The sequence below is a fragment of the Chiloscyllium plagiosum genome, unplaced genomic scaffold (genome assembly GCF_037043375.1).
Source record: "Chiloscyllium plagiosum isolate Xiang-an unplaced genomic scaffold, Cpla_swu_hap1 HiC_scaffold_27, whole genome shotgun sequence".
Taxonomy (NCBI): Eukaryota; Metazoa; Chordata; class Chondrichthyes; order Orectolobiformes; family Hemiscylliidae; genus Chiloscyllium; species Chiloscyllium plagiosum.
This window is the reverse complement of record NW_028270165.1, coordinates 93,676,971-93,700,115: the sequence shown is the minus strand read 5'-3', so window position 1 is coordinate 93,700,115 and position 23,145 is coordinate 93,676,971. Positions and strand designations below refer to the sequence as shown.

General features: G+C 67.9%; 1 protein-coding gene across 2 annotated transcripts in view; it reads left to right on the top strand.

Annotated features, from left to right (window-relative positions):
• The window catches only part of LOC148145063 (purine nucleoside phosphorylase-like), a 42,502-nt gene extending 19,625 nt beyond the window's left edge, over positions 1 to 22,877 (top strand). Inside the window, exons 6-7 of one of the 2 annotated variants that reach the window (XR_015751671.1) lie at positions 20,077 to 20,620; positions 20,651 to 22,877. Coding sequence is in view for 1 of the 2 variants with exons in the window: in XM_087975174.1 (XP_087831300.1) it covers positions 20,077 to 20,288 (212 nt within the window). In the remaining variant the exon portion in view is untranslated. Of the gene's footprint in view, positions 1 to 20,076 lie in introns of both variants that reach the window. The other variant, XM_087975174.1, reaches the window with a different exon arrangement.
• Positions 22,878 to 23,145: the final 268 nt, after the last annotated feature.

Below are 23,145 nucleotides of genomic sequence, written 5' to 3'. Positions count from 1 at the left end.
CCGTGTATCTCACTCCCCACTCACCGTGTCCCCCGTGTATCTCGCTCCCCTCTCACCGTGCTCCCGTGTATCTCGCTCCCCTCTCCCCGTGTCCCCCGTGTATCTCACTCCCCACTCCCCGTGTCCCCCGTGTATCTCACTCCCCTCTCCCCGTGTCCCCCGTGTATCTCACTCCCCTCTCCCCGTGCCCCCCCCGTGTATCTCACTCCCCCCTCACCGTGTCCCCCGTGTATCTCGCTCCCCTCTCCCCGTGTCCCCCGTGTATCTCACTCCCCACTCCCCGTGTCCCCGGTGTATCTCACTCCCCTCTCCCCGTGCCCCCCCCGTGTATCTCACTCCCCCCTCCCCGTGTCCCCCGTGTATCTCACTCCCCCCTCACCGTGTCCCCCGTGTATCTCGCTCCCCTCTCCCCGTGTCCCCCGTGTATCTCACTCCCCACTCCCCGTGTCCCCGGTGTATCTCACTCCCCTCTCCCCGTGCCCCCCCCGTGTATCTCACTCCCCTCTCCCCGTGTCCCCCGTGTATCTCTTTCCCCTCTCCCCGTGTCCCCCGTGTATCTCACTCCCTACTCCCCGTGTCCCCCGTGTATCTCACTCCCCTCTCCCCGTGTCCCCCGTGTATCTCACTCCCTACTCCCCGTGTCCCCCGTGTATCTCTTTCCCCTCTCCCCGTGTCCCCCGTGTATCTCACTCCCCCCTCCCCGTGTCCCCCGTGTATCTCACTCCCCTCTCCCCGTGTCCCCCGTGTATCTCTTTCCCCTCTCCCCGTGTCCCCCGTGTATCTCACTCCCCCCTCCCCGTGTCCCCCGTGTATCTCACTCCCCCCTCCCCGTGTCCCCCGTGTATCTCACTCCCTACTCCCCGTGTCCCCCGTGTATCTCACTCCCCCCTCCCCGTGTCCCCCGTGTATCTCACTCCCCCCTCCCCGTGTCCCCCGTGTATCTCACTCCCCACTCCCCGTGCCCCCCCCCGTGTATCTCACTCCCTACTCCCCGTGTCCCCCGTGTATCTCACTCCCCCCTCCCCATGTCCCCCGTGTATCTCACTCCCCACTCCCCGTGTCCCCCGTGTATCTCACTCCCTACTCCCCGTGTCCCCCGTGTATCTCTTTCCCCACTCCCCGTGTCCCCCGTGTATCTCACTCCCCCCTCCCCGTGTCCCCCGTGTATCTCACTCCCCTCTCCCCGTGTCCCCCGTGTATCTCACTCCCCCTTCCCCGTGTCCCCCGTGTATCTCACTCCCCTCTCCCCGTGTCCCCCGTGTATCTCACTCCCCCCTCCCCGTGTCCCCCGTGTATCTCACTCCCTACTCCCCGTGTCCCCCGTGTATCTCACTCCCTACTCCCCGTGTCCCCCGTGTATCTCACTCCCTACTCCCCGTGTCCCCCGTGTATCTCACTCCCCTCTCCCCGTGTCCCCCGTGTATCTCACTCCCTACTCCCCGTGTCCCCCGTGTATCTCACTCCCCTCTCCCCGTGTCCCCCGTGTATCTCACTCCCTACTCCCCGTGTCCCCCGTGTATCTCACTCCCCTCTCCCCGTGTCCCCCGTGTATCTCACTCCCTACTCCCCGTGTCCCCCGTGTATCTCACTCCCCTCTCCCCGTGTCCCCCGTGTATCTCACTCCCCCCTCCCCGTGTCCCCCGTGTATCTCACTCCCTACTCCCCGTGTCCCCCGTGTATCTCACTCCCCTCTCCCCGTGTCCACCCGTGTATCTCACTCCCTACTCCCCGTGCCCCTGTGTATCTCGCTCCCCTCTCCCCATGCCCTCCCGTGTATCTCGCTCCCCCATCGCCGTGCCCCCCCTGTGTATCTCGCTCCCTGATCGCCGTGCCCCCCCGTGTATCTCACTCCCCTCTCGCCGTGCCCCCCCGTGTATCTCACTCCCCCCTCCCCGTGCCCCCCCGTGTATCTCACTCCCCTCTCGCCGTGCCCCCCCTGTGTATCTCACTCCCCACTCCCCGTGCCCCCCCGTGTATCTCACTCCCCTCTCCCCGTGCCCCCCGTGTATCTCGCTCCCCTCTCGCCGTGCCCCCCCTGTGTATCTCGCTCCCCTCTCGCCGTGCCCCCCCCGTGTATCTCGCTCCCCCATCGCCGTGCCCCCCCCCCGTGTATCTCGCTCCCCACTCGCCGTGCCCCCGCGTGTATCTCGCTCCCCACTCCCCGTGCCCCCCCGTGTATCTCGCTCCCCGCTCCCCGTGCCCCTTCGTGTATCTCGCTCCCCTCTCGCCGTGCCCCCCCCGTGTATCTCGCTCCCCACTCGCCGTGCCCCCCCCGTGTATCTCACTCCCCTCTCGCCGTGCCCCCCCTGTGTATCTCGCTCCCCTCTCGCCGTGCCCCCCCTGTGTATCTCGCTCCCCTCTCCCCGTGCCCCCCCCGTGTATCTCGCTCCCCTCTCGCCGTGCCCCCCCCCCGTGTATCTCGCTCCCCGCTCCCCGTGCCCCCCCCGTGTATCTCGCTCCCCTCTCGCCGTGCCCCCCCTGTGTATCTCGCTCCCCTCTCCCCGTGCCCCCCCCCGTGTATCTCGCTCCCCTCTCGCCGTGCCCCCCCCCGTGTATCTCACTCCCCTCTCGCCGTGCCCCCCCCCGTGTATCTCGCTCCCCTCTCGCCGTGCCCCCCGTGTATCTCGCTCCCCTCTCGCCGTGGCCCCCCGTGTATCTCACTCCCCTCTCGCCGTGCCCCCCCCCGTGTATCTCGCTCCCCTCTCGCCGTGCCCCCCCCGTGTATCTCACTCCCCTCTCGCCGTGCCCCCCCCGTGTATCTCGCTCCCCTCTCGCCGTGCCCCCCCTGTGTATCTCGCTCCCCCCTCCCCGTGCCCCCCCCGTGTATCTCGCTCCCCTCTCGCCGTGCCCCCCCCGTGTATCTCGCTCCCCTCTCGCCGTGCCCCCCCGTGTATCTCGCTCCCCTCTCGCCGTGCCCCCCCCGTGTATCTCGCTCCCCTCTCGCCGTGCCCCCCCCGTGTATCTCGCTCCCCTCTCACCGTGCCCCCCCTGTGTATCTCGCTCCCCTCTCGCCGTGCCCCCCCCGTGTATCTCGCTCCCCACTCGCCGTGCCCCCCCCGTGTATCTCGCTCCCCACTCGCCGTGCCCCCCCGTGTATCTCACTCCCCGCTCCCCGTGCCCCCCCCGTGTATCTCGCTCCCCTCTCGCCGTGCCCCCCCCGTGTATCTCGCTCCCCTCTCACCGTGCCCCCCCTGTGTATCTCGCTCCCCTCTCGCCGTGCCCCCCCCGTGTATCTCGCTCCCCACTCGCCGTGCCCCCCCGTGTATCTCACTCCCCGCTCCCCGTGCCCCCCCCGTGTATCTCGCTCCCCTCTCGCCGTGCCCCCCCTGTGTATCTCGCTCCCCACTCCCCGTGCCCCCCCTGTGTATCTCACTCCCCTCTCGCCGTGCCCCCCCTGTGTATCTCGCTCCCCTCTCGCCGTGCCCCCCCCGTGTATCTCGCTCCCCTCTCCCCGTGCCCCCCCCGTGTGTATCTCGCTCCCCTCTCGCCGTGCCCCCCCCCGTGTATCTCGCTCCCCTCTCCCCGTGCCCCCCCCCCCTGTGTATCTCGCTCCCCTCTCCCCGTGCCCCCCCTGTGTATCTCACTCCCCTCTCGCCGTGCCCCCCCTGTGTATCTCGCTCCCCTCTCGCCGTGCCCCCCCCGTGTATCTCGCTCCCCTCTCCCCGTGCCCCCCCGTGTATCTCGCTCCCCTCTCGCCGTGCCCCCCTGTGTATCTCGCTCCCCTCTCGCCGTGCCCCCCCCTGTGTATCTCGCTCCCCTCTCCCCGTGCCCCCCCGTGTATCTCGCTCCCCCATCGCCGTGCCCCCCCGTGTATCTCACTCCCCTCTCGCTGTGCCCCCCCCTGTGTATCTCGCTCCCCTCTCCCCGTGCCCCCCCGTGTATCTCGCTCCCCCATCGCCGTGGCCCCCCCGTGTATCTCGCTCCCCCATCGCTGTGCCCCCCCTGTGTATCTCGCTCCCCTCTCCCCGTGCCCCCCCCCTGTGTATCTCGCTCCCCCATCGCTGTGCCCCCCCGTGTATCTCGCTCCCCTCTCCCCGTGCCCCCCCGTGTATCTCGCTCCCCCATCGCTGTGCCCCCCCCTGTGTATCTCACTCCCCTCTCGCCGTGCCCCCCCCGTGTATCTCGCTCCCCACTCGCCGTGCCCCCCCGTGTATCTCGCTCCCCTCTCGCCGTGCCCCCCCCTGTGTATCTCGCTCCCCCATCGCCGTGCCCCCCCCGTGTATCTCACTCCCCGCTCACCGTGCCCCCCCCCGTGTATCTCGCTCCCCTCTCGCCGTGCCCCCCCTGTGTATCTCGCTCCCCTCTCGCCGTGCCCCCCCTGTGTATCTCGCTCCCCCATCGCCGTGCCCCCCCTGTGTATCTTGCTCCCCTCTCGCCGTGCCCCCCCCGTGTATCTCACTCCCCACTCGCCGTGCCCCCCCCTGTGTATCTCGCTTTCCTCTCGCCGTGCCCCCCCTGTGTATCTCACTCCCCACTCCCCGTGCCCCCCCCCGTGTATCTCACTCCCCACTCGCCGTGCCCCCCCTGTGTATCTCGCTCCCCACTCGCCGTGCCCCCCCGTGTATCTCGCTCCCCTCTCGCCGTGCCCCCCCGTGTATCTCGCTCCCCTCTCGCCGTGCCCCCCCTGTGTATCTCGCTCCCCACTCGCCGTGCCCCCCCCGTGTATCTCACTCCCCTCTCGCCGTGCCCCCCCTGTGTATCTCACTCCCCACTCCCCGTGCCCCCCCCCGTGTATCTCACTCCCCACTCGCCGTGCCCCCCCTGTGTATCTCGCTCCCCACTCGCCGTGCCCCCCCGTGTATCTCGCTCCCCTCTCGCCGTGCCCCCCCGTGTATCTCGCTCCCCTCTCGCCGTGCCCCCCCTGTGTATCTCGCTCCCCACTCGCCGTGCCCCCCCGTGTATCTCGCTCCCCTCTCGCCGTGCCCCCCCGTGTATCTCGCTCCCCTCTCGCCGTGCCCCCCCTGTGTATCTCGCTCCCCTCTCGCCGTGCCCCCCCCGTGTATCTCGCTCCCCTCTCGCCGTGCCCCCCCCCGTGTATCTCGCTCCCCTCTCGCCGTGCCCCCCCGTGTATCTCGCTCCCCTCTCGCCGTGCCCCCCCTGTGTATCTCGCTCCCCCATCGCCGTGCCCCCCCGTGTATCTCGCTCCCCTCTCGCCGTGCCCCCCCCGTGTATCTCGCTCCCCCATCGTCGTGCCCCCCCGTGTATCTCGCTCCCCTCTCGCCGTGCCCCCCCCCCGTGTATCTCACTCCCCTCTCGCCGTGCCCCCCCCTGTGTATCTCGCTCCCCTCTCGCCGTGCCCCCCCTGTGTATCTCACTCCCCACTCGCCGAGCCCCCCCTGTGTATCTCGCTCCCCTCTCCCCGTGCCCCCCCCGTGTATCTCACTCCCCACTCGCCGAGCCCCCCCTGTGTATCTCGCTCCCCTCTCCCCGTGCCCCCCCTGTGTATCTCGCTCCCCGCTCACCGTGTCCCCCCCTGTGTATCTCACTCCCCACTCGCCGTGCCCCCCCCGTGTATCTCACTCCCCACTGGCTGTGCCCCCCCCCACCGTGTATTGCTCTCCCCCCCCCGTGTATCTCGCTTCCTGCTCGCCGTGCCCCCGTGTATCTCTTTCCCCGCTCACCGTGCCCCCCCGTGTATCTTGCTGCCCGCTCCCCGTGCGCCCTGTGTAGCTCGCTCCCTGCTCCCCATACTCCCGTGTATCTTGTTCCCTGCGCCTTGTGTCCCCGTGTTTCTCGCTCCCCACTCCCCTTGCCCCCATGTATCTCACTACCCTCTCGCCGTGCCCCCCCTGTGTATCTCACTCCCCGGTCCCCGTGCCCCGCCGTGTTTCTCGCTCCCCACTCGCCGTGCCCCCCCGTGTATCTCGCTCCCCTCTCGCCGTGCCCCCCCGTGTATCTCGCTCCCCACTCGCCGTGCCCCCCCGTGTATCTCGCTCCCCTCTCGCTGTGCCCCCCCCATGTATCTCGCTCCCCTCTCGCCGTGCCCCCCCGTGTATCTCGCTCCCCTCTCGCTGTGCCCCCCCCATGTATCTCGCTCCCCACTCGCCGTGCCCCCCCGTGTATCTCGCTCCCCTCTCGCCGTGCCCCCCCCATGTATCTCGCTCCCCACTCGCCGTGCCCCCCCTGTGTATCTCGCTCCCCTCTCGCCGTGCACCCCCCGTGTATCTCGCTCCCCACTCGCCGTGCCCCCCCGTGTATCTCGCTCCCCACTCGCCGTGCCCCCCCGTGTATCTCGCTCCCCTCTCGCCGTGCCCCCCCGTGTATCTCGCTCCCCTCTCGCCGTGCCCCCCCCTGTGTATCTCGCTCCCCACTCCCCGTGTCCCCCCCGTGTATCTCGCTCCCCACTCGTCGTGCCCCCCCGTGTATCTCGCTCCCCGATCGCCGTGCACCTGAATATCTCGCTCCCCACTGGCTGTGCCCCCACCCCCCACCGTGTATCGCGCTCCCCACTCCCCGTGTATCTCGTTCGCTACTCGCCGTGCCCCCCCCGTGTATCTCGCTCCCCGCTCGCCGTGCCCCTGTGTATCTCGCTCCCCACTCGCCGTGCCCCGTGTATCTCGCTCCCCACTCCCCGTGCCCCCCCGTGTATCTCGCTCCCCACTCGCCGTGCCCCCCGTGTATCTCGCTCCCCACTCGCCGTGCCCCCCCCCGTGTATCTCACTCCCCACTCCCCGTGCCCCCGTGTATCTCGCTCCCCACTCGCCGTGCCCCCCCGTGTATCTCGCTCCCCACTCGCCGTGCCCCCCCGTGTATCTCACTCCCCACACCCCGTGCCCCCGTGTATCTCACTCCCCACTCCCCGTGCCCCCCCCGTGTATCTCGCTCCCCTCTCGCCGTGGCCCTGTGTATCTCGCTCCCCACTCGCCGTGCCCCTGTGTATCTCGCTCCCCACTCGCCGTGCCCCCCCGTGTATCTCGCTCCCCGCTCGTCGTGCCCCCCCGTGTATCTCGCTCCCCTCTCGCCGTGCCCCCCCCGTGTATCTCGCTCCCCACTCGCCGTGCCCCCCCCGTGTATCTCTCTCCCCACTCGTCGTGCCCCCCCGTGTATCTCGCTCCCCTCTCGCCGTGCCCCCCCCGTGTATCTCGCTCCCCACTCGCCGTGCCCCCCCCGTGTATCTCACTCCCCACTCCCCGTGCCCCCCCGTGTATCTCGCTCCCCTCTCGCCGTGCCCCCCCCGTGTATCTCGCTCCCCACTCGCCGTGCCCCCCCCGTGTATCTCTCTCCCCACTCGTCGTGCCCCCCTGTGTATCTCGCTCCCCACTCGCCGTGCCCCCCCCGTGTATCTCGCTCCCCTCTCGCCGTGCCCCCCCCGTGTATCTCGCTCCCCACTCGCCGTGCCCCCCCGTGTATCTCTCTCCCCTCTCGCCGTGTCCCCTGTGTATCTCGCTCCCCACTCGCCGTGCCCCCCCGTGTATCTCGCTCCCCTCTCGCCGTGTCCCCGTGTATCTCGCTCCCCACTCGCCGTGTCCCCGTGTATCTCGCTCCCCACTCGCCGTGCCCCCCCCGTGTATCTCGCTCCCCACTCGCCGTGCCCCCCCCGTGTATCTCGCTCCCCACTCGCCGTGTCCCCGTGTATCTCGCTCCCCTCTCGCCGTGTCCCCTGTGTATCTCGCTCCCCACTCTCCGTGCCCCCCCCGTGTATCTCGCTCCCCACTCGCCGTGTCCCCGTGTATCTCGCTCCCCTCTCGCCGTGTCCCCTGTGTATCTCGCTCCCCACTCTCCGTGCCCCCCCCGTGTATCTCGCTCCCCACTCGCCGTGTCCCCGTGTATCTCGCTCCCCTCTCGCCGTGTCCCCTGTGTATCTCGCTCCCCACTCGCCGTGCCCCCCCGTGTATCTCGCTCCCCACTCGCCGTGTCCCCGTGTATCTCGCTCCCCACTCGCCGTGCCCCCCCCGTGTATCTCGCTCCCCACTCGCCGTGCCCCCCCCGTGTATCTCGCTCCCCACTCGCCGTGCCCCCCCTATGTATCTCGCTCCCCACTCGCCGTGTCCCCGTGTATCTCGCTCCCCACTCGCCGTGCCCCCCCCGTGTATGTCGCTCCCCACTCGCCGTGCCCCCCCATGTATCTCACTCCCCTCTCGCCGTGCCCCCCCCGTGTATCTCACTCCCCTCTCGCCGTGCCCCCCCCGTGTATCTCGCTCCCCACTCCCCGTGCCCCCCCGTGTATCTCGCTCCCCACTCGCCGTGCCCCCCCGTGTATCTCGCTTCCCGCTCGCCGTGCCCCCCCATGTATCTCGCTCCCAACTCCCTGTGCCCCCCCGTGTATCTCACCCCCCGCTCCCCGTGCCCCCCCCGTGTATCTCGCTCCCAACTCCCCGTGCCCCTGTGTATCTCGCTCCCCCATCGCCGTGCCCCCCCCTGTGTATCTCGCTCCCCGCTCACCGTGCCCCCCCCGTGTATCTCGCTCCCCTCTCGCCGTGCCCCCCCATGTATCTCGCTCCCTGCTCGCCGTGCCACCGTGTATCTCGCTCCCCGCTCGCCGTGCCCCCCCATGTATCTCGCTCCCTGCTCGCCGTGCCACCGTGTATCTCGCTCCCCACTCCCCGTGCCCCCCCCCATGTATCTCGCTCGCCTCTCGCCGTGCCCCCCCTGTGTATCTCGCTCCCCTCTCGCCGTGCCCCCGCTGTGTATCTCGCTCCCCACTCCCCGTGCCCCCCCATGTATCTCGCTCCCTGCTCGCCGTGCCACCGTGTATCTCGCTCCCCGCTCGCCGTGCCCCCCCATGTATCTCGCTCCCCACTCACCGTGCCCCCCCTGTATATCTCGCTCCCCACTCACCGTGCCCCCCCATGTATCTCGCTCCCCACTCCCCGTGCCCCCCCCTGTGTATCTCGCTCCCCTCTCGCTGTGCCCCCCCCCGTGTATCTCGCTCCCCTCTCGCCGTGCCCCCCCGTGTATCTCGCTCCCCTCTCGCCGTGCCCCCCCCCGTGTATCTCGCTCCCCTCTCGCCGTGCCCCCCCCGTGTATCTCGCTCCCCTCTCGCCGTGCCCCCCTGTGTATCTCGCTCCCCACTCACCGAGCCCCCCCTGTGTATCTCGCTCCCCACTCACCGTGCCCCCCCATGTATCTCGCTCCCCACTCCCCGTGCCCCCCCCTGTGTATCTCGCTCCCCTCTCGCCGTGCCCCCCCGTGTATCTCGCTCCCCACTCCCCGTGCCCCCCCCCGTGTATCTCGTTCCCCCATCGCCGTGCCCCCCCGTGTATCTCGCTCCCCACTCCCCGTGACCCCCCTGTGTATCTCGCTCCCCTCTCGCCGTGCCCCCCCGTGTATCTCGCTCCCCTCTCGCCGTGCCCCCCCGTGTATCTCGCTCCCCACTCGCCGTGCCCCCCCTGTGTATCTCGCTCCCCACTCCCCGTGCCCCCCCCCTGTGTATCTCGCTCCCCACTCGCCGTGCCCCCCCCGTGTATCTCGCTCCCCTCTCGCCGTGCCCCCCCTGTGTATCTCGCTCCCCTCTCGCCGAGCCCCCCCGTGTATCTCGCTCCCCTCTCGCCGTGCCCCCCCTGTGTGTCTCACTCCCCTCTCGCCGTGCCCCCCCTGTGTATCACGCTCCCCCATCGCCGTGCCCCCCCTGTGTATCTCGCTCCCCCATCGCCGTGCCCCCCCCGTGTATCTCGCTCCCCTCTCGCCGTGCCCCCCCCCGTGTATCTCGCTCCCCTCTCGCCGTGCCCCCCCGTGTATCTCGCTCCCCTCTCGCCGTGCCCCCCCCTGTGTATCTCGCTCCCCTCTCGCCGTGCCCCCCCTGTGTATCTCGCTCCCCTCTCGCCGTGCCCCCCCCTGTGTATCTCGCTCCCCTCTCGCCGTGCCCCCCCGTGTATCTCGCTCCCCTCTCGCCGTGCCCCCCCTGTGTATCTCGCTCCCCTCTCGCCGTGCCCCCCCCTGTGTATCTCGCTCCCCTCTCGCTGTGCCCCCCCGTGTATCTCGCTCCCCTCTCGCCGTGCCCCCCCCGTGTATCTCGCTCCCCTCTCGCCGTGCCCCCCCCGTGTATCTCACTCCCCACTCACCGAGCCCCCCCTGTGTATCTCGCTCCCCACTCACCGTGCCCCCCCATGTATCTCGCTCCCCTCTCGCCGTGCCCCCCCCCTGTGTATCTCGCTCCCCTCTCCCCGTGCCCCCCCGTGTATCTCGCTCCCCCATCGCCGTGCCCCCCCCGTGTATCTCGCTCCCCTCTCGCCGTGCCCCCCCCGTGTATCTCACTCCCCACTCACCGTGCCCCCCCGTGTATCTCGCTCCCCTCTCGCCGTGCCCCCCCGTGTATCTCACTCCCCTCTCGCCGTGCCCCCCCCGTGTATCTCGCTCCCCACTCCCCGTGCCCCCCCCTGTGTATCTCGTTCCCCACTCCCCGTGCCCCCCCCGTGTATCTCGCTCCCCACTCCCCGTGCCCCCCCTGTGTATCTCGCTCCCCACTCCCCGTGCCCCCCCCCTGTGTATCTCACTCCCCACTCGCCGTGCCCCCCCCGTGTATCTCACTCCCCTCTCGCCGTGCCCCCCCCGTGTATCTCGCTCCCCTCTCGCCGTGCCCCCCGTGTATCTCGCTCCCCTCTCGCCGTGCCCCCCCTGTGTATCTCGCTCCCCTCTCGCCGTGCCCCCCCTGTGTATCTCGCTCCCCACTCCCCGTGCCCCCCCTGTGTATCTCACTCCCCTCTCGCCGTGCCCCCCCGTGTATCTCGCTCCCCTCTCCCCGTGCCCCCCCGTGTATCTCACTCCCCTCTCGCCGTGCCCCCCCCGTGTATCTCACTCCCCTCTCGCCGTGCCCCCCCGTGTATCTCGCTCCCCTCTCGCCGTGACCCCCCTGTGTATCTCGCTCCCCCATCGCCGTGCCCCCACCTGTGTATCTCGCTCCCCACTCGCCGTGCCCCCCCCTGTGTATCTCGCTCCCCTCTCGCCGTGCCCCCCCGTGTATCTCGCTCCCCACTCGCCGTGCCCCCCCCGTGTATCTCGCTCCCCTCTCGCCGTGCCCCCCCGTGTATCTCGCTCCCCACTCGCCGTGCCCCCCCGTGTATCTCGCTCCCCACTCGCCGTGCCCCCCCCGTGTATCTCGCTCCCCTCTCGCCGTGCCCCCCCCGTGTATCTCGCTCCCCTCTCGCCGTGCCCCCCCCCCGTGTATCTCGCTCCCCTCTCGCCGTGCCCCCCCTGTGTATCTCGCTCCCCTCTCGCCGTGCCCCCCCATGTATCTCGCTCCCCTCTCGCCGTGCCCCCCCCCCGTGTATCTCGCTCCCCTCTCGCTGTGCCACCCCCATGTATCTCGCTCCCCTCTCGCCGTGCCCCCCCCGTGTATCTCGCTCCCCTCTCGCCGTGCCCCCCCCGTGTATCTCGCTCCCCTCTCGCCGTGCCCCCCCTGTGTATCTCACTCCCCTCTCGCCGTGCCCCCCCCTGTGTATCTCGCTCCCCACTCCCCGTGCCCCCCCTGTGTATCTCGCTCCCCACTCCCCGTGCCCCCCCCCGTGTATCTCGCTCCCCTCTCGCCGTGCCCCCCCTGTGTATCTCGCTCCCCACTCCCCGTGCCCCCCCCGTGTATCTCGCTCCCCTCTCGCCGTGCCCCCCCCGTGTATCTCGCTCCCCTCTCGCCGTGCCCCCCCTGTGTATCTCACTCCCCTCTCGCCGTGCCCCCCCCTGTGTATCTCGCTCCCCACTCCCCGTGCCCCCCCTGTGTATCTCGCTCCCCACTCCCCGTGCCCCCCCCCGTGTATCTCGCTCCCCTCTCGCCGTGCCCCCCCTGTGTATCTCACTCCCCTCTCGCCGTGCCCCCCCCGTGTATCTCGCTCCCCACTCCCCGTGCCCCCCCTGTGTATCTCGCTCCCCTCTCGCCGTGCCCCCCCTGTGTATCTCACTCCCCTCTCCCCGTGCCCCCCCTGTGTATCTCGCTCCCCACTCCCCGTGCCCCCCCCCGTGTATCTCGCTCCCCTCTCGCCGTGCCCCCCCTGTGTATCTCGCTCCCCACTCCCCGTGCCCCCCCCGTGTATCTCGCTCCCCTCTCGCCGTGCCCCCCCTGTGTATCTCGCTCCCCACTCCCCGTGCCCCCCCCCTGTGTATCTCGCTCCACTCTCGCCGTGCCCCCCCCCTGTGTATCCCGCTCCCCTCTCGCCGTGCCCCCCCCGTGTATCTCGCTCCCCACTCGCCGTGCCCCCCCCGTGTATCTCGCTCCCCTCTCGCCGTGCCCCCCCCGTGTATCTCACTCCCCTCTCGCCATGCCCCCCCCTGTGTATCTCGCTCCCCACTCGCCGTGCCCCCGTGTATCTAACTCCCCACTCCCCGTGCCCCCGTGTATCTAACTCCCCACTCCCCGTGCCCCCCGTGTATCTCGCTCCCCGCTCGCCGTCTCCCCCGTGTATCTCGCTCCCCTCTCGCCGTGCCCCCCGTGTATCTCGCTCCCCTCTCGCCGTGCCCCCCCCCGTGTATCTCGCTCCCCGCTCGTCGTGCCCCGGTGTATCTCGCTCCCCTCTCGCCGTGGCCCCCCGTGTATCTCGCTCCCCACTCGTCGTGCCCCGGTGTATCTCGCTCCCCACTCGCCGTGCCCCCCCCCGTGTATCTCGCTCCCCACTCGCCGTGCCCCCCCGTGTATCTCGCTCCCCTCTCGCCGTGCCCCCCCGTGTATCTCGCTCCCCACTCGCCGTGCCCCCCCGTGTATCTCGCTCCCCACTCGCCGTGCCCCCCCGTGTATCTCGCTCCCCGCTCGTCGTGCCCCCCCGTGTATCTCGCTCCCCACTCGCCGTGCCCCCCTGTGTATCTCGCTCCCCACTCGCCGTGTCCCCCCGTGTATCTCGCTCCCCTCTCGCCGTGCCCCCCCCCGTGTATCTCGCTCCCCTCTCGCCGTGCCCCCCTGTGTATCTCGCTCCCCACTCGCCGTGCCCCCCCGTGTATCTCGCTCCCCGCTCGTCGTGCCCCCCCGTGTATCTCGCTCCCCACTCCCCGTGCCCCCGTGTATCTCGCTCCCCACTCGCCGTGCCCCCCTGTGTATCTCGCTCCCCACTCGCCGTGTCCCCGTGTATCTCGCTCCCCACTCCCCGTGCCCCCCCCCGTGTATCTCGCTCCCCACTCCCCGTGCCCCCCCCCGTGTATCTCGCTCCCCACTCGCCGTGTCCCCGTGTATCTCGCTCCCCACTCCCCGTGCCCCCGTGTATCTCGCTCCCCACTCGCCGTGTCCCCGTGTATCTCACTCCCCACTCGCCGTGCCCCCCCCTGTGTATCTCGCTCCCCACTCGCCGTGCCCCCCCCCGTGTATCTCGCTCCCCTCTCGCCGTGCCCCCCCGTGTATCTCACTCCCCACTCGCCGTGCCCCCCTGTGTATCTCGCTCCCCACTCGCCGTGTCCCCGTGTATCTCACTCCCCACTCGCCGTGCCCCCCCCCGTGTATCTCGCTCCCCGCTCGCCGTCTCCCCCGTGTATCTCGCTCCCCTCTCGCCGTGCCCCCCGTGTATCTCGCTCCCCTCTCGCCGTGCCCCCCCCGTGTATCTCGCTCCCCGCTCGTCGTGCCCCGGTGTATCTCGCTCCGTGCTCGCCGTGCCCCCCCCGTGTATCTCGCTCCCCACTCGCCGTGCCCCCCCTGTGTATCTCACTCCCTCCTCCCCGTGCCCCCCCGTGTATCTCACTCCCCACTCCCCGTGGCCCCGTGTATCTCGCTCCCCGCTCGCCGTGCCCCCCCATGTATCTCGCTCCCCTCTCGCCATGCCCCCCCTGTGTATCTCACTCCCCCCTCCCCGTGCCCCCCCGTGTATCTCACTCCCCACTCCCCGTGGCCCCGTGTATCTCGCTCCCCGCTCGCCGTGCCCCCCCATGTATCTCGCTCCCCACTCCCCGTGCCCCCCCTGTGTATCTCGCTCCCCACTCCCCGTGTCCCCCGTGTATCTCGCTCCCCTCTCGCCGTGCCCCCCCCGTGTATCTCACTCCCCACTCCCCGTGCCCCCGTGTATCTCGCTCCCCGCTCGCCGTGCCCCCCCATGTATCTCGCTCCCCTCTCGCCGTGCCCCCCCGTGTATCTCGCTCCCCACTCGCCGTGCCCCCCCGTGTATCTCGCTCCCCACTCGCCGTGCCCCCCCGTGTATCTCGCTCCCCTCTCGCCGTGCCCCCCCTGTGTATCTCGCTCCCCACTCCCCGTGCCCCCCCCCCATGTATCTCGCTCGCCACTCCCCGTGCCCCACCCCATGTATCTCGCTCCCCACTCACCGTGCCCCCCCTGTGTACCTTGCTCCCCACTCACTGTGCCCCCCCCATGTATCTCGCTCCCCACTCACCGTGCCCCCCCTGTGTACCTTGCTCCCCACTCACCGTGCCCCCCCATGTATCTCGCTCCCCACTCCCCGTGCCCCCCCCTGTGTATCTCGCTCCCCTCTCGCCGTGCCCCCCCCCGTGTATCTCGCTCCCCTCTCGCCGTGCCCCCCCCGTGTATCTCGCTCCCCACTCGCCGTGCCCCCCCTGTGTATCTCGCTCCCCTCTCGCCGTGCCCCCCCCTGTGTATCTCGCTCCCCTCTCCCCGTGCCCCCCCCATGTATCTCGCTCCCCTCTCGCCGTGCCCCCCCTGTGTATCTCGATCCCCTCTCGCCGTGCCCCCCCCGTGTATCTCGCTCCCCACTCGCCGTGCCCCCCCTGTGTATCTCGCTCCCCTCTCGCCGTGCCCCCCCCTGTGTATCTCGCTCCCCTCTCGCCGTGCCCCCCCCATGTATCTCGCTCCCCACTCCCCGTGCCCCCCCCTGTGTATCTCGCTCCCCTCCCGCCGTGCCCCCCCCCGTGTATCTCGCTCCCCTCTCGCCGTGCCCCCCCCCGTGTATCTCGCTCCCCACTCGCCGTGCCCCCCCTGTGTATCTCGCTCCCCTCTCCCCGTGCCCCCCCCATGTATCTCGCTCCCCTCTCGCCGTGCCCCCCCTGTGTATCTCGATCCCCTCTCGCCGTGCCCCCCCCGTGTATCTCGCTCCCCTCTCGCCGTGCCCCCCCTGTGTATCTCGTTCCCCCATCGCCGTGCCCCCCCTGTGTATCTCGCTCCCTTCTCGCCGTGCCCCCCCCTGTGTATCTCGCTCCCCTCTCGCCGTGCCCCCCCCCCGTGTATCTCGCTCCCCTCTCCCCGTGCCCCCCCCGTGTATCTCACTCCCCACTCCCCGTGCCCCCCCCTGTGTATCTCGTTCCCCCATCGCCGTGCCCCCCCCTGTGTATCTCGCTCCCCTCTCGCCGTGCCCCCCCCTGTGTATCTCACTCCCCTCTCCCCGTGCCCCCCCTGTGTATCTCGCTCCCCACTCCCCGTGCCCCCCCCGTGTATCTCGCTCCCCACTCCCCGTGCCCCCCCTGTGTATCTCGCTCCCCCATCGCCGTGCCCCCCCTGTGTATCTCGCTCCCCCATCGCCGTGCCCCCCCCCGTGTATCTCGCTCCCCTCTCGCCGTGCCCCCCCCGTGTATCCCGCTCCCCTCTCGCCGTGCCCCCCCCGTGTATCTCGCTCCCCTCTCGCCGTGCCCCCCCCGTGTATCTCGCTCCCCTCTCGCCGTGCCCCCCCCGTGTATCTCGCTCCCCTCTCGCCGTGCCCCCTCCCCGTGTATCTCGCTCCCCTCTCGCCGTGCCCCCCCCCGTGTATCTCGCTCCCCTCTCGCCATGCCCCCCCCCTGTGTATCTCGCTCCCCTCTCGCCGTGCGCCCCCTGTGTATCTCGCTCCCCTGTCGCCGTGCGCCCCCTGTGTATCTCGCTCCCCTGTCGCCGTGCCCCCCCCCGTGTATCTCACTCCCCTCTCGCCGTGCCCCCCCTGTGTATCTCGCTCCCTGATCGCCGTGCCCCCCCCTGTGTATCTCACTCCCCTCTCGCCGGTTCCCCCCTGTGTATCTCGCTCCCCTCTCGCCGTGCCCCCCCCGTGTATCTCACTCCCCTCTCGCCGTGCCCCCCCTATGTATCTCACTCCCCTCTCGCCGTGCCCCCCCCGTGTATCTCGCTCCCCTCTCGCCGTGCCCCCCCTGTGTATCTCGCTCCCCTCACGCCGTGCCCCCCCCTGTGTATCTCACTCCCCTCTCGCCGTGCCCCCCCTGTGTATCTCGCTCCCCTCTCGCCGTGCCCCCCCCCCGTGTATCTCGCTCCCCTCTCGCCGTGCCCCCCCCTGTGTATCTCGCTCCCCTCTCGCCGTGCCCCCCCTGTGTATCTCGCTCCCCTCTCGCCGTGCCCCCCCCGTGTATCTCGCTCCCCTCTCGCCGTGCCCCCCCTGTGTATCTCGCTCCCCTCTCCCCGTGCCCCCCCCTGTGTATCTCGCTCCCCTCTCGCCGTGCCCCCCCTGTGTATCTCGCTCCCCTCTCGCCGTGCCCCCCCCGTGTATCTCGCTCCCCACTCCCCGTGCCCCCCGTGTATCTCGCTCCCCTCTCGCCGTGCCCCCCCGTGTATCTCGCTCCCCTCTCGCCGTGCCCCCCCCTGTGTATCTCGCTCCCCACTCCCTGTGCCCCCCGTGTATCTCGCTCCCCTCACGCCGTGCCCCCCCTGTGTATCTCGCTCCCCTCTCGCCGTGCCCCCCCCGTGTATCTCGCTCCCCTCTCGCCGTGCCCCCCCCTGTGTATCTCGCTCCCCACTCCCTGTGCCCCCCGTGTATCTCGCTCCCCTCTCGCCGTGCCCCCCCGTGTATCTCGCTCCCCTCTCGCCGTGCCCCCCCCGTGTATCTCGCTCCCCTCACGCCGTGCCCCCCCTGTGTATCTCGCTCCCCTCTCGCCGTGCCCCCCCCGTGTATCTCGCTCCCCTCTCGCCGTGCGCCCCCTGTGTATCTCGCTCCCCTCTCGCCGTGCCCCCCCCGTGTATCTCGCTCCCCACTCCCCGTGCCCCCCCGTGTTTCTTGCTCCCCTCTCGCCGTGCCCCCCCCGTGTATCTCGCTCCCCTCTCGCCGTGCCCCCCCTGTGTATCTCGCTCCCCTCTCGCCGTGCCCCCCCCGTGTATCTCGCTCCCCTCTCGCCGTGCCCCCCCCGTGTATCTCGCTCCCCTCTCGCCGTGCCCCCCCCTGTGTATCTCGCTCCCCACTCCCCGTGCCCCCCCGTGTATCTCACTCCCCCCTCTCACCGTGCCCCCCCCTGTGTATCTCGCTCCCCTCTCGCCGTGCCCCCCCTGTGTATCTCGCTCCCCTCTCGCCGTGCCCCCCCTGTGTATCTCGCTCCCCTCTCGCCGTGCCCCCCCGTGTATCTCGCTCCCCTCTCGCCGTGCCCCCCCTGTGTATCTCGCTCCCCTCTCGCCGTGCCCCCCCCGTGTATCTCGCTCCCCTCTCGCCGTGCCCCCCCCGTGTATCTCGCTCCCCTCTCGCCGTGCCCCCCCTGTGTATCTCGCTCCCCACTCCCCGTGCCCCCCCCTGTGTATCTCGCTCCCCACTCCCCGTGCCCCCCCGTGTATCTCGCTCCCCTCTCGCCGTGCCCCCCCGTGTATCTCACTCCCCTCTCGCCGTGCCCCCCCTGTGTATCTCGCTCCCCACTCCCCGTGCCCCCCCGTGTTTCTTGCTCCCCTCTCGCCGTGCCCCCCCCTGTGTACCTCGCTCCCCACTCACCGTGCCCCCGTGTATCTCACTCCCTACTCCCCGTGTCCCTTGTGTATCTCACTCCCCTCTCCCCGTGCCCCCGTGTATCTCGCTCCCCGCTCGCGGTGTCCCCGTGTATCTCACTCCCCGCTCGCCATGCCCCCGTGTACCTCACTCCCCGCTCGCCGTGTCCCCTTGTGTATCTCGCTCCCCACTCCCCGTGCCCCCCCTGTGTATCTCGCTCCCCACTCGCCGTGCCCCCCCCTGTGTATCTCGCTCCCCTCTCGCCGTGCCCCCCCCCGTGTATCTCGCTCCCCTCTCGCCGTGCCCCCCCCGTGTATCTCGCTCCCCTCTCGCCGTGCCCCCCCGTGTATCTCGCTCCCCTCTCGCCGTGCCCCCCCCGTGTATCTCGCTCCCCACTCGCCGTGCCCCCCCTGTGTATCTCGCTCCCCTCTCGCCGTGCCCCCCCGTGTATCTCGCTCCCCACTCGCCGTGCCCCCCCCGTGTATCTCGCTCCCCTCTCCCCGTGCCCCCCCATGTATCTCGCTCCCCTCTCGCCGTGCCCCCCCCCGTGTATCTCGCTCCCCACTCCCCGTGCCCCCCCCATGTATCTCGCTCCCCTCTCGCCGTGCCCCCCCTGTGTATCTCGCTCCCCTCTCGCCGTGCCCCCCCCGTGTATCTCGCTCCCCCATCGCCGTGCCCCCCCGTGTATCTCGCTCCCCTCTCGCCGTGCCCCCCCGTGTATCTCGCTCCCCTCTCGCCGTGCCCCCCCCGTGTATCTCGCTCCCCACTCGCCGTGCCCCCCCTGTGTATCTCGCTCCCCTCTCGCCGTGCGCCCCCGTGTAGCTCGCTCCCCTCTCGCCGTGCCCCCCCCGTGTATCTCGCTCCCCTCTCGCCGTGCCCCCCCTGTGTATCTCGCTCCCCTCTCGCCGTGCCCCCCCTGTGTATCTCGCTCCCCTCTCCCCGTGCCCCCCCCATGTATCTCGCTCCCCTCTCGCCGTGCCCCCCCGTGTATCTCGCTCCCCTCTCCCCGTGCCCCCCCCCGTGTATCTCACTCCCCACTCCCCGTGCCCCCCCCTGTGTATCTCGCTCCCCTCTCGCCGTGCCCCCCCTGTGTATCTCACTCCCCGCTCACCGTGCCCCCCCCCGTGTATCTCGCTCCCCTCTCGCCGTGCCCCCCCCCGTGTATCTCGCTCCCCCCTCCCCGTGCCCCCCCCTGTGTATCTCGCTCCCCCATCGCCGTGCCCCCCCTGTGTATCTCGCTCCCCCATCGCTGTGCCCCCCCCGTGTATCTCGCTCCCCACTCGCCGTGCCCCCCCCGTGTATCTCACTCCCCACTCGCCGTGCCCCCCCCCCGTGTATCTCGCTCCCCTCTCGCCGTGCCCCCCCCTGTGTATCTCGCTCCCCACTCCCCGTGCCCCCCCCCGTGTATCTCGCTCCCCACTCGCCGTGCCCCCCCCTGTGTATCTCGCTCCCCACTCGCCGTGCCCCCCCCGTGTATCTCGCTCCCCTCTCGCCGTGCCCCCCCATGTATCTCACTCCCCACTCGCCGTGCGCCCCCTGTGTATCTCGCTCCCCTCTCGCCGTGCCCCCCCCGTGTATCTCGCTCCCCTCTCGCCGTGCCCCCCCCCCGTGTATCTCGCTCCCCTCTCGCCGTGCCCCCCCCCCGTGTATCTCGCTCCCCACTCCCCGTGCCCCCCCCCTGTGTATGTCGCTCCCCCATCGCTGTGCCCCCCCCGTGTATCTCACTCCCCACTCGCCGTGCCCCCCCTGTGTATCTCACTCCCCTCTCGCCGTGCCCCCCCTGTGTATCTCGCTCCCCTCTCGCCGTGCCCCCCCTGTGTATCTCACTCCCCACTCCCCGTGCCCCCCCCGTGTATCTCGCTCCCCTCTCGCCGTGCCCCCCCTGTGTATCTCGCTCCCCTCTCGCCGTGCCCCCCCTGTGTATCTCACTCCCCTCTCGCCGTGCCCCCCCTGTGTATCTCACTCCCCACTCCCTGTGCCCCGCCGTGATTCTCACTCCCCTCTCCCCGTGCCCCTGTGTATCTCGCTCCCCACTCACCGTGCCCCCGTGTATCTCACTCCCTACTCCCCGTGCCCTGCCGTGTATCTCACTCCCCTCTCCCCGTGCCCCCGTGTATCTCACTCCCCGCTCGCCGTGCCCCCGTGTATCTCCCTCCCCTCTCGCCGTGCCCCGTGTATCTTGCTGCCCGCTCCCCGTGTGCCCTGTGTATCTCGCTCCCTGCTCGCGGTGTCCCCGTGTATCTCACTCCCTGCTCGCGGTGTCCCCGTGTATCTCACTCCCCGCTCGCGGTGTCCCCTTTGTGTATCTCACTCCCCGCTCGCGGTGTCCCCGTGTATCTCACTCCCCGCTCGCCGTGTCCCCTCTGTGTATCTCACTCCCCGCTCGCGGTGTCCCCGTGTATCTCACTCCCCGCTCGCCGTGCCCCCCCGTGTATCTCACTCCCCATTCGCCATGCCTCCCCGTGTATCTCGCTGCCCGCTCTCCATGCCCACGTGTATCTCACTCCCCACTCGCCGTGCCCCCCGTGTATCTCGTTCCCCACTCCTCGTGCACACGTGTATCTCACTCCCCGTGCTGAATCCTGTGCAATCTCTCCTCTTCTAGGCATGAGCACCAGCCATGAGGTGATCACTGCCCGTCATGGCGGCCTCCGCGTCCTGGGCCTCTCATTGGTCACTAACAAGGTGGTGATGGAGTATGACAGCACAGAACGAGCCAATCATGAGGAGGTGCTGCAGACCGGCAAACGGAGTGCCACCATCTTGGAGAAATTGGTCACCCACATTGTGGGCAGAATGGCCTGCCAGAGTGCCTAGGGCACTGGCTGTCACCCCTCCCCAACCCCAACCCATCCACCCCTCCCATATCTCCCCACCCCCTGCCAAAGATTTGGGACCACTTCAATCTCATAAAAGGAACCCTTCGGATCATGGAGGGGCTGCTGTCATCCGAGCGGCCAATCAGGGCTGTCTCTCTGGCAGGGATCTCCTGGGTCCCTTTTCCATCCCTCACAAAATCCCGCCCCCCCCCCATTCTCCCCTCCACCAGCTGCCAGCTCCACCCCTGGGCTCCCATTGGCTATCGTCAACACCTGGTGGCCGTGTTCCAGGATCTGTAGACCCTGCGATCTGTTGGTTAATATGGTTAGGCCCTGCGATCTGTTGGTTAATATGGTTAGGCCCTGCGATCTGTTGGTTAGTGAGGGATAAACCATTAGATCTGTTGGTTAGTGAGGGACAGACCATTAGATCTGTTGGTTTGTGATGTAGGTACTGGACTCTGTTGGTTAGTATGGTGTGACCCTGGGATCTGTTGGTTAATCCGGTTGGACCCTGGGATCTGTTGGTTAATCCGGTTGGACCCTGGGATCTGTTAATCATTGCAGTAGGACCCCACCCTCTGAAAGCTCCCCCTCCTTCTCCATCCCGACTCGGAAATATATTGACCATTCCTTCCCGGGTCAGAATCCCGGAATTCTCTCCCTGAGGAAGAGTATGGGTCTGCCCTACAGCACATGGAGCACAGTGGTTCAAGAAGGCAACTCACCTGCCCCCCCCCCCCTCCCCCCCACCCCAGTACCTTCCCAAGGGGCAACTAGGGATGGGAGGGGTTCAATAAATGCCAGGCCCACAAATATCCATTCTCTGCCTCTCCGAAATTGAATCCTCCTGCATCAATCTGTTGAGAGAGATCCTGTTGATCTACTGCAGACAGACGCTGACATTCTCTGATTAGATCAGACACATCGTTCAGATCCTTCCAACTGGGCAATCCCTAGCTGTGTATTTATTTATATTCTTATTTAAAAGGCTGTGTATATTTTGTCTTTTGCACTGGAACTGAAAGCCAGCGAGCAGACAATTAAAGATCTGTCCAGAAGCTTGGAACAACATTCACATAATGCAGTATGTTCACTCAGGGAGATCTCTGTACACTGACGCGTGTCTCTGTCCTCTCTCTCCCAGGGAGATATCTGGACACTGACTGGTGTCTCTCAGTCCCCTCTCTCTCTCAGGGAGATATCTGTACACTGACTGGTGTCTCTCAGTCCCCCCTCTCTCTCCCAGGGAGATATCTGGACACTGACTGGTGTCTCTCAGTCCCCTCTCTCTCTCAGGGAGATATCTGTACACTGACTGGTGTCTCTCAGTCCCCTCTCTCTCTCAGGGAGATATCTGTACACTGACTGGTGTCTCTCAGTCCCCTCTCTCTCAGGGAGATATCTGTACACTGACTGGTGTCTCACAGTCCGCTCTCTCGCTCAGGGAGATATCTGTACACTGACTGGTGTCTCACAGTCCGCTCTCTCGCTCAGGGAGATATCTGTACACTGACTGGTGTCTCACAGTCCGCTCTCTCGCTCAGGGAGATATCTGTACACTGACTGGTGTCTCTCAGTCCTCATCTCAGGGAGATATCTGTGCACTGACTGGTGTCTCTCAGTCCTCATCTCAGGGAGATATCTGTGCACTGACTGGTGTCTCTCAGTCCTCTCTCTCTCAGGGAGATATCTGCACACTGACTGGTGTCTCTCAGTCCCCTCTCTCTCTCAGGGAGATATATGCACACTGACTGGTGTCTCTCAGTCCTCTCTCTCTCTCAGGGAGATATCTGCACACTGACTGGTGTCTCTCAGTCCCCTCTCTCTCTCAGGGAGATATATGCACACTGACTGGTGTCTCTCAGTCCTCTCTCTCTCTCAGGGAGATATCTGTACACTGACTGGTGTCTCTCAGTCCCCCTTCTCTCTCAAGGAGATCTCTGCACACTGACTGGTGTCTCTCAGTCCTCTCTCTCTGGGAGATATCTTTACACTGACTGGTGTCTCTCAGTCCCCCCCCCTCTCTCAGGGAGATATCTGTACACTGATTGGTGTCTCTCAGTCCCCACTCTCTCTCTCTCAGGGAGATATCTTTACACTGACTGGTGTCTCTCAGTCCCCCTCTCTCTCAGGGAGATATCGACACACTGACTGGTCTCTCTCAGTCCTCTCTCTCTCTCTCTCTCTCAGCGAGATATCTGTACACTGACTGGTGTCTCTCAGTTCCCTCTCTCTCAGGGAGATAGCTGGTCACTGACTGCTGTCTCAGTCCTCTCTCTCTCTCTCTCTGTGAAGGAGATATCTGTACACTGACTAGTGTCTCTCAGTCCTGTCTCTCTCTTTCTCTCTCTCTCTCTCTCTCTCTCTCTCTCTCTCTCTCTCTCTCTGTGTGTGTGAGGGAGATATTTGGACACTGACTGGTGTCTCTCAGACTACTCTCTGTCCTTGGGAGAGGTTGAAATCTCTAAGAGGGGACTGGAAACAGTTTATGAAGTGTTTTATGATCATATGATGTTTGAAAATCTACACTGAATACCTGTAATCACCATCAAAATTGAGAAATAAATTATTCAGACATACTGCCCTCCCGTGTGTGAGAAATAAATTATTCAGACACACTGCCCCCCCCGTGTGTGAGAAATAAATTATTCAGACACAGTGCCCCCCGTGTGTGAGAAATAAATTATTAAGATGCACTGCCCCCCCGTGTGTGAGAAATAAATTATTCAGACACACTACACCCCAGTGGGTCAGGGGACACACTAAGACTGGAACAGGGTCAGGGGACACACTGAGATTGGAATGGGGTCAGGGGACAGACTGACACTGGAACAGGGTCAGGGGACAGACTG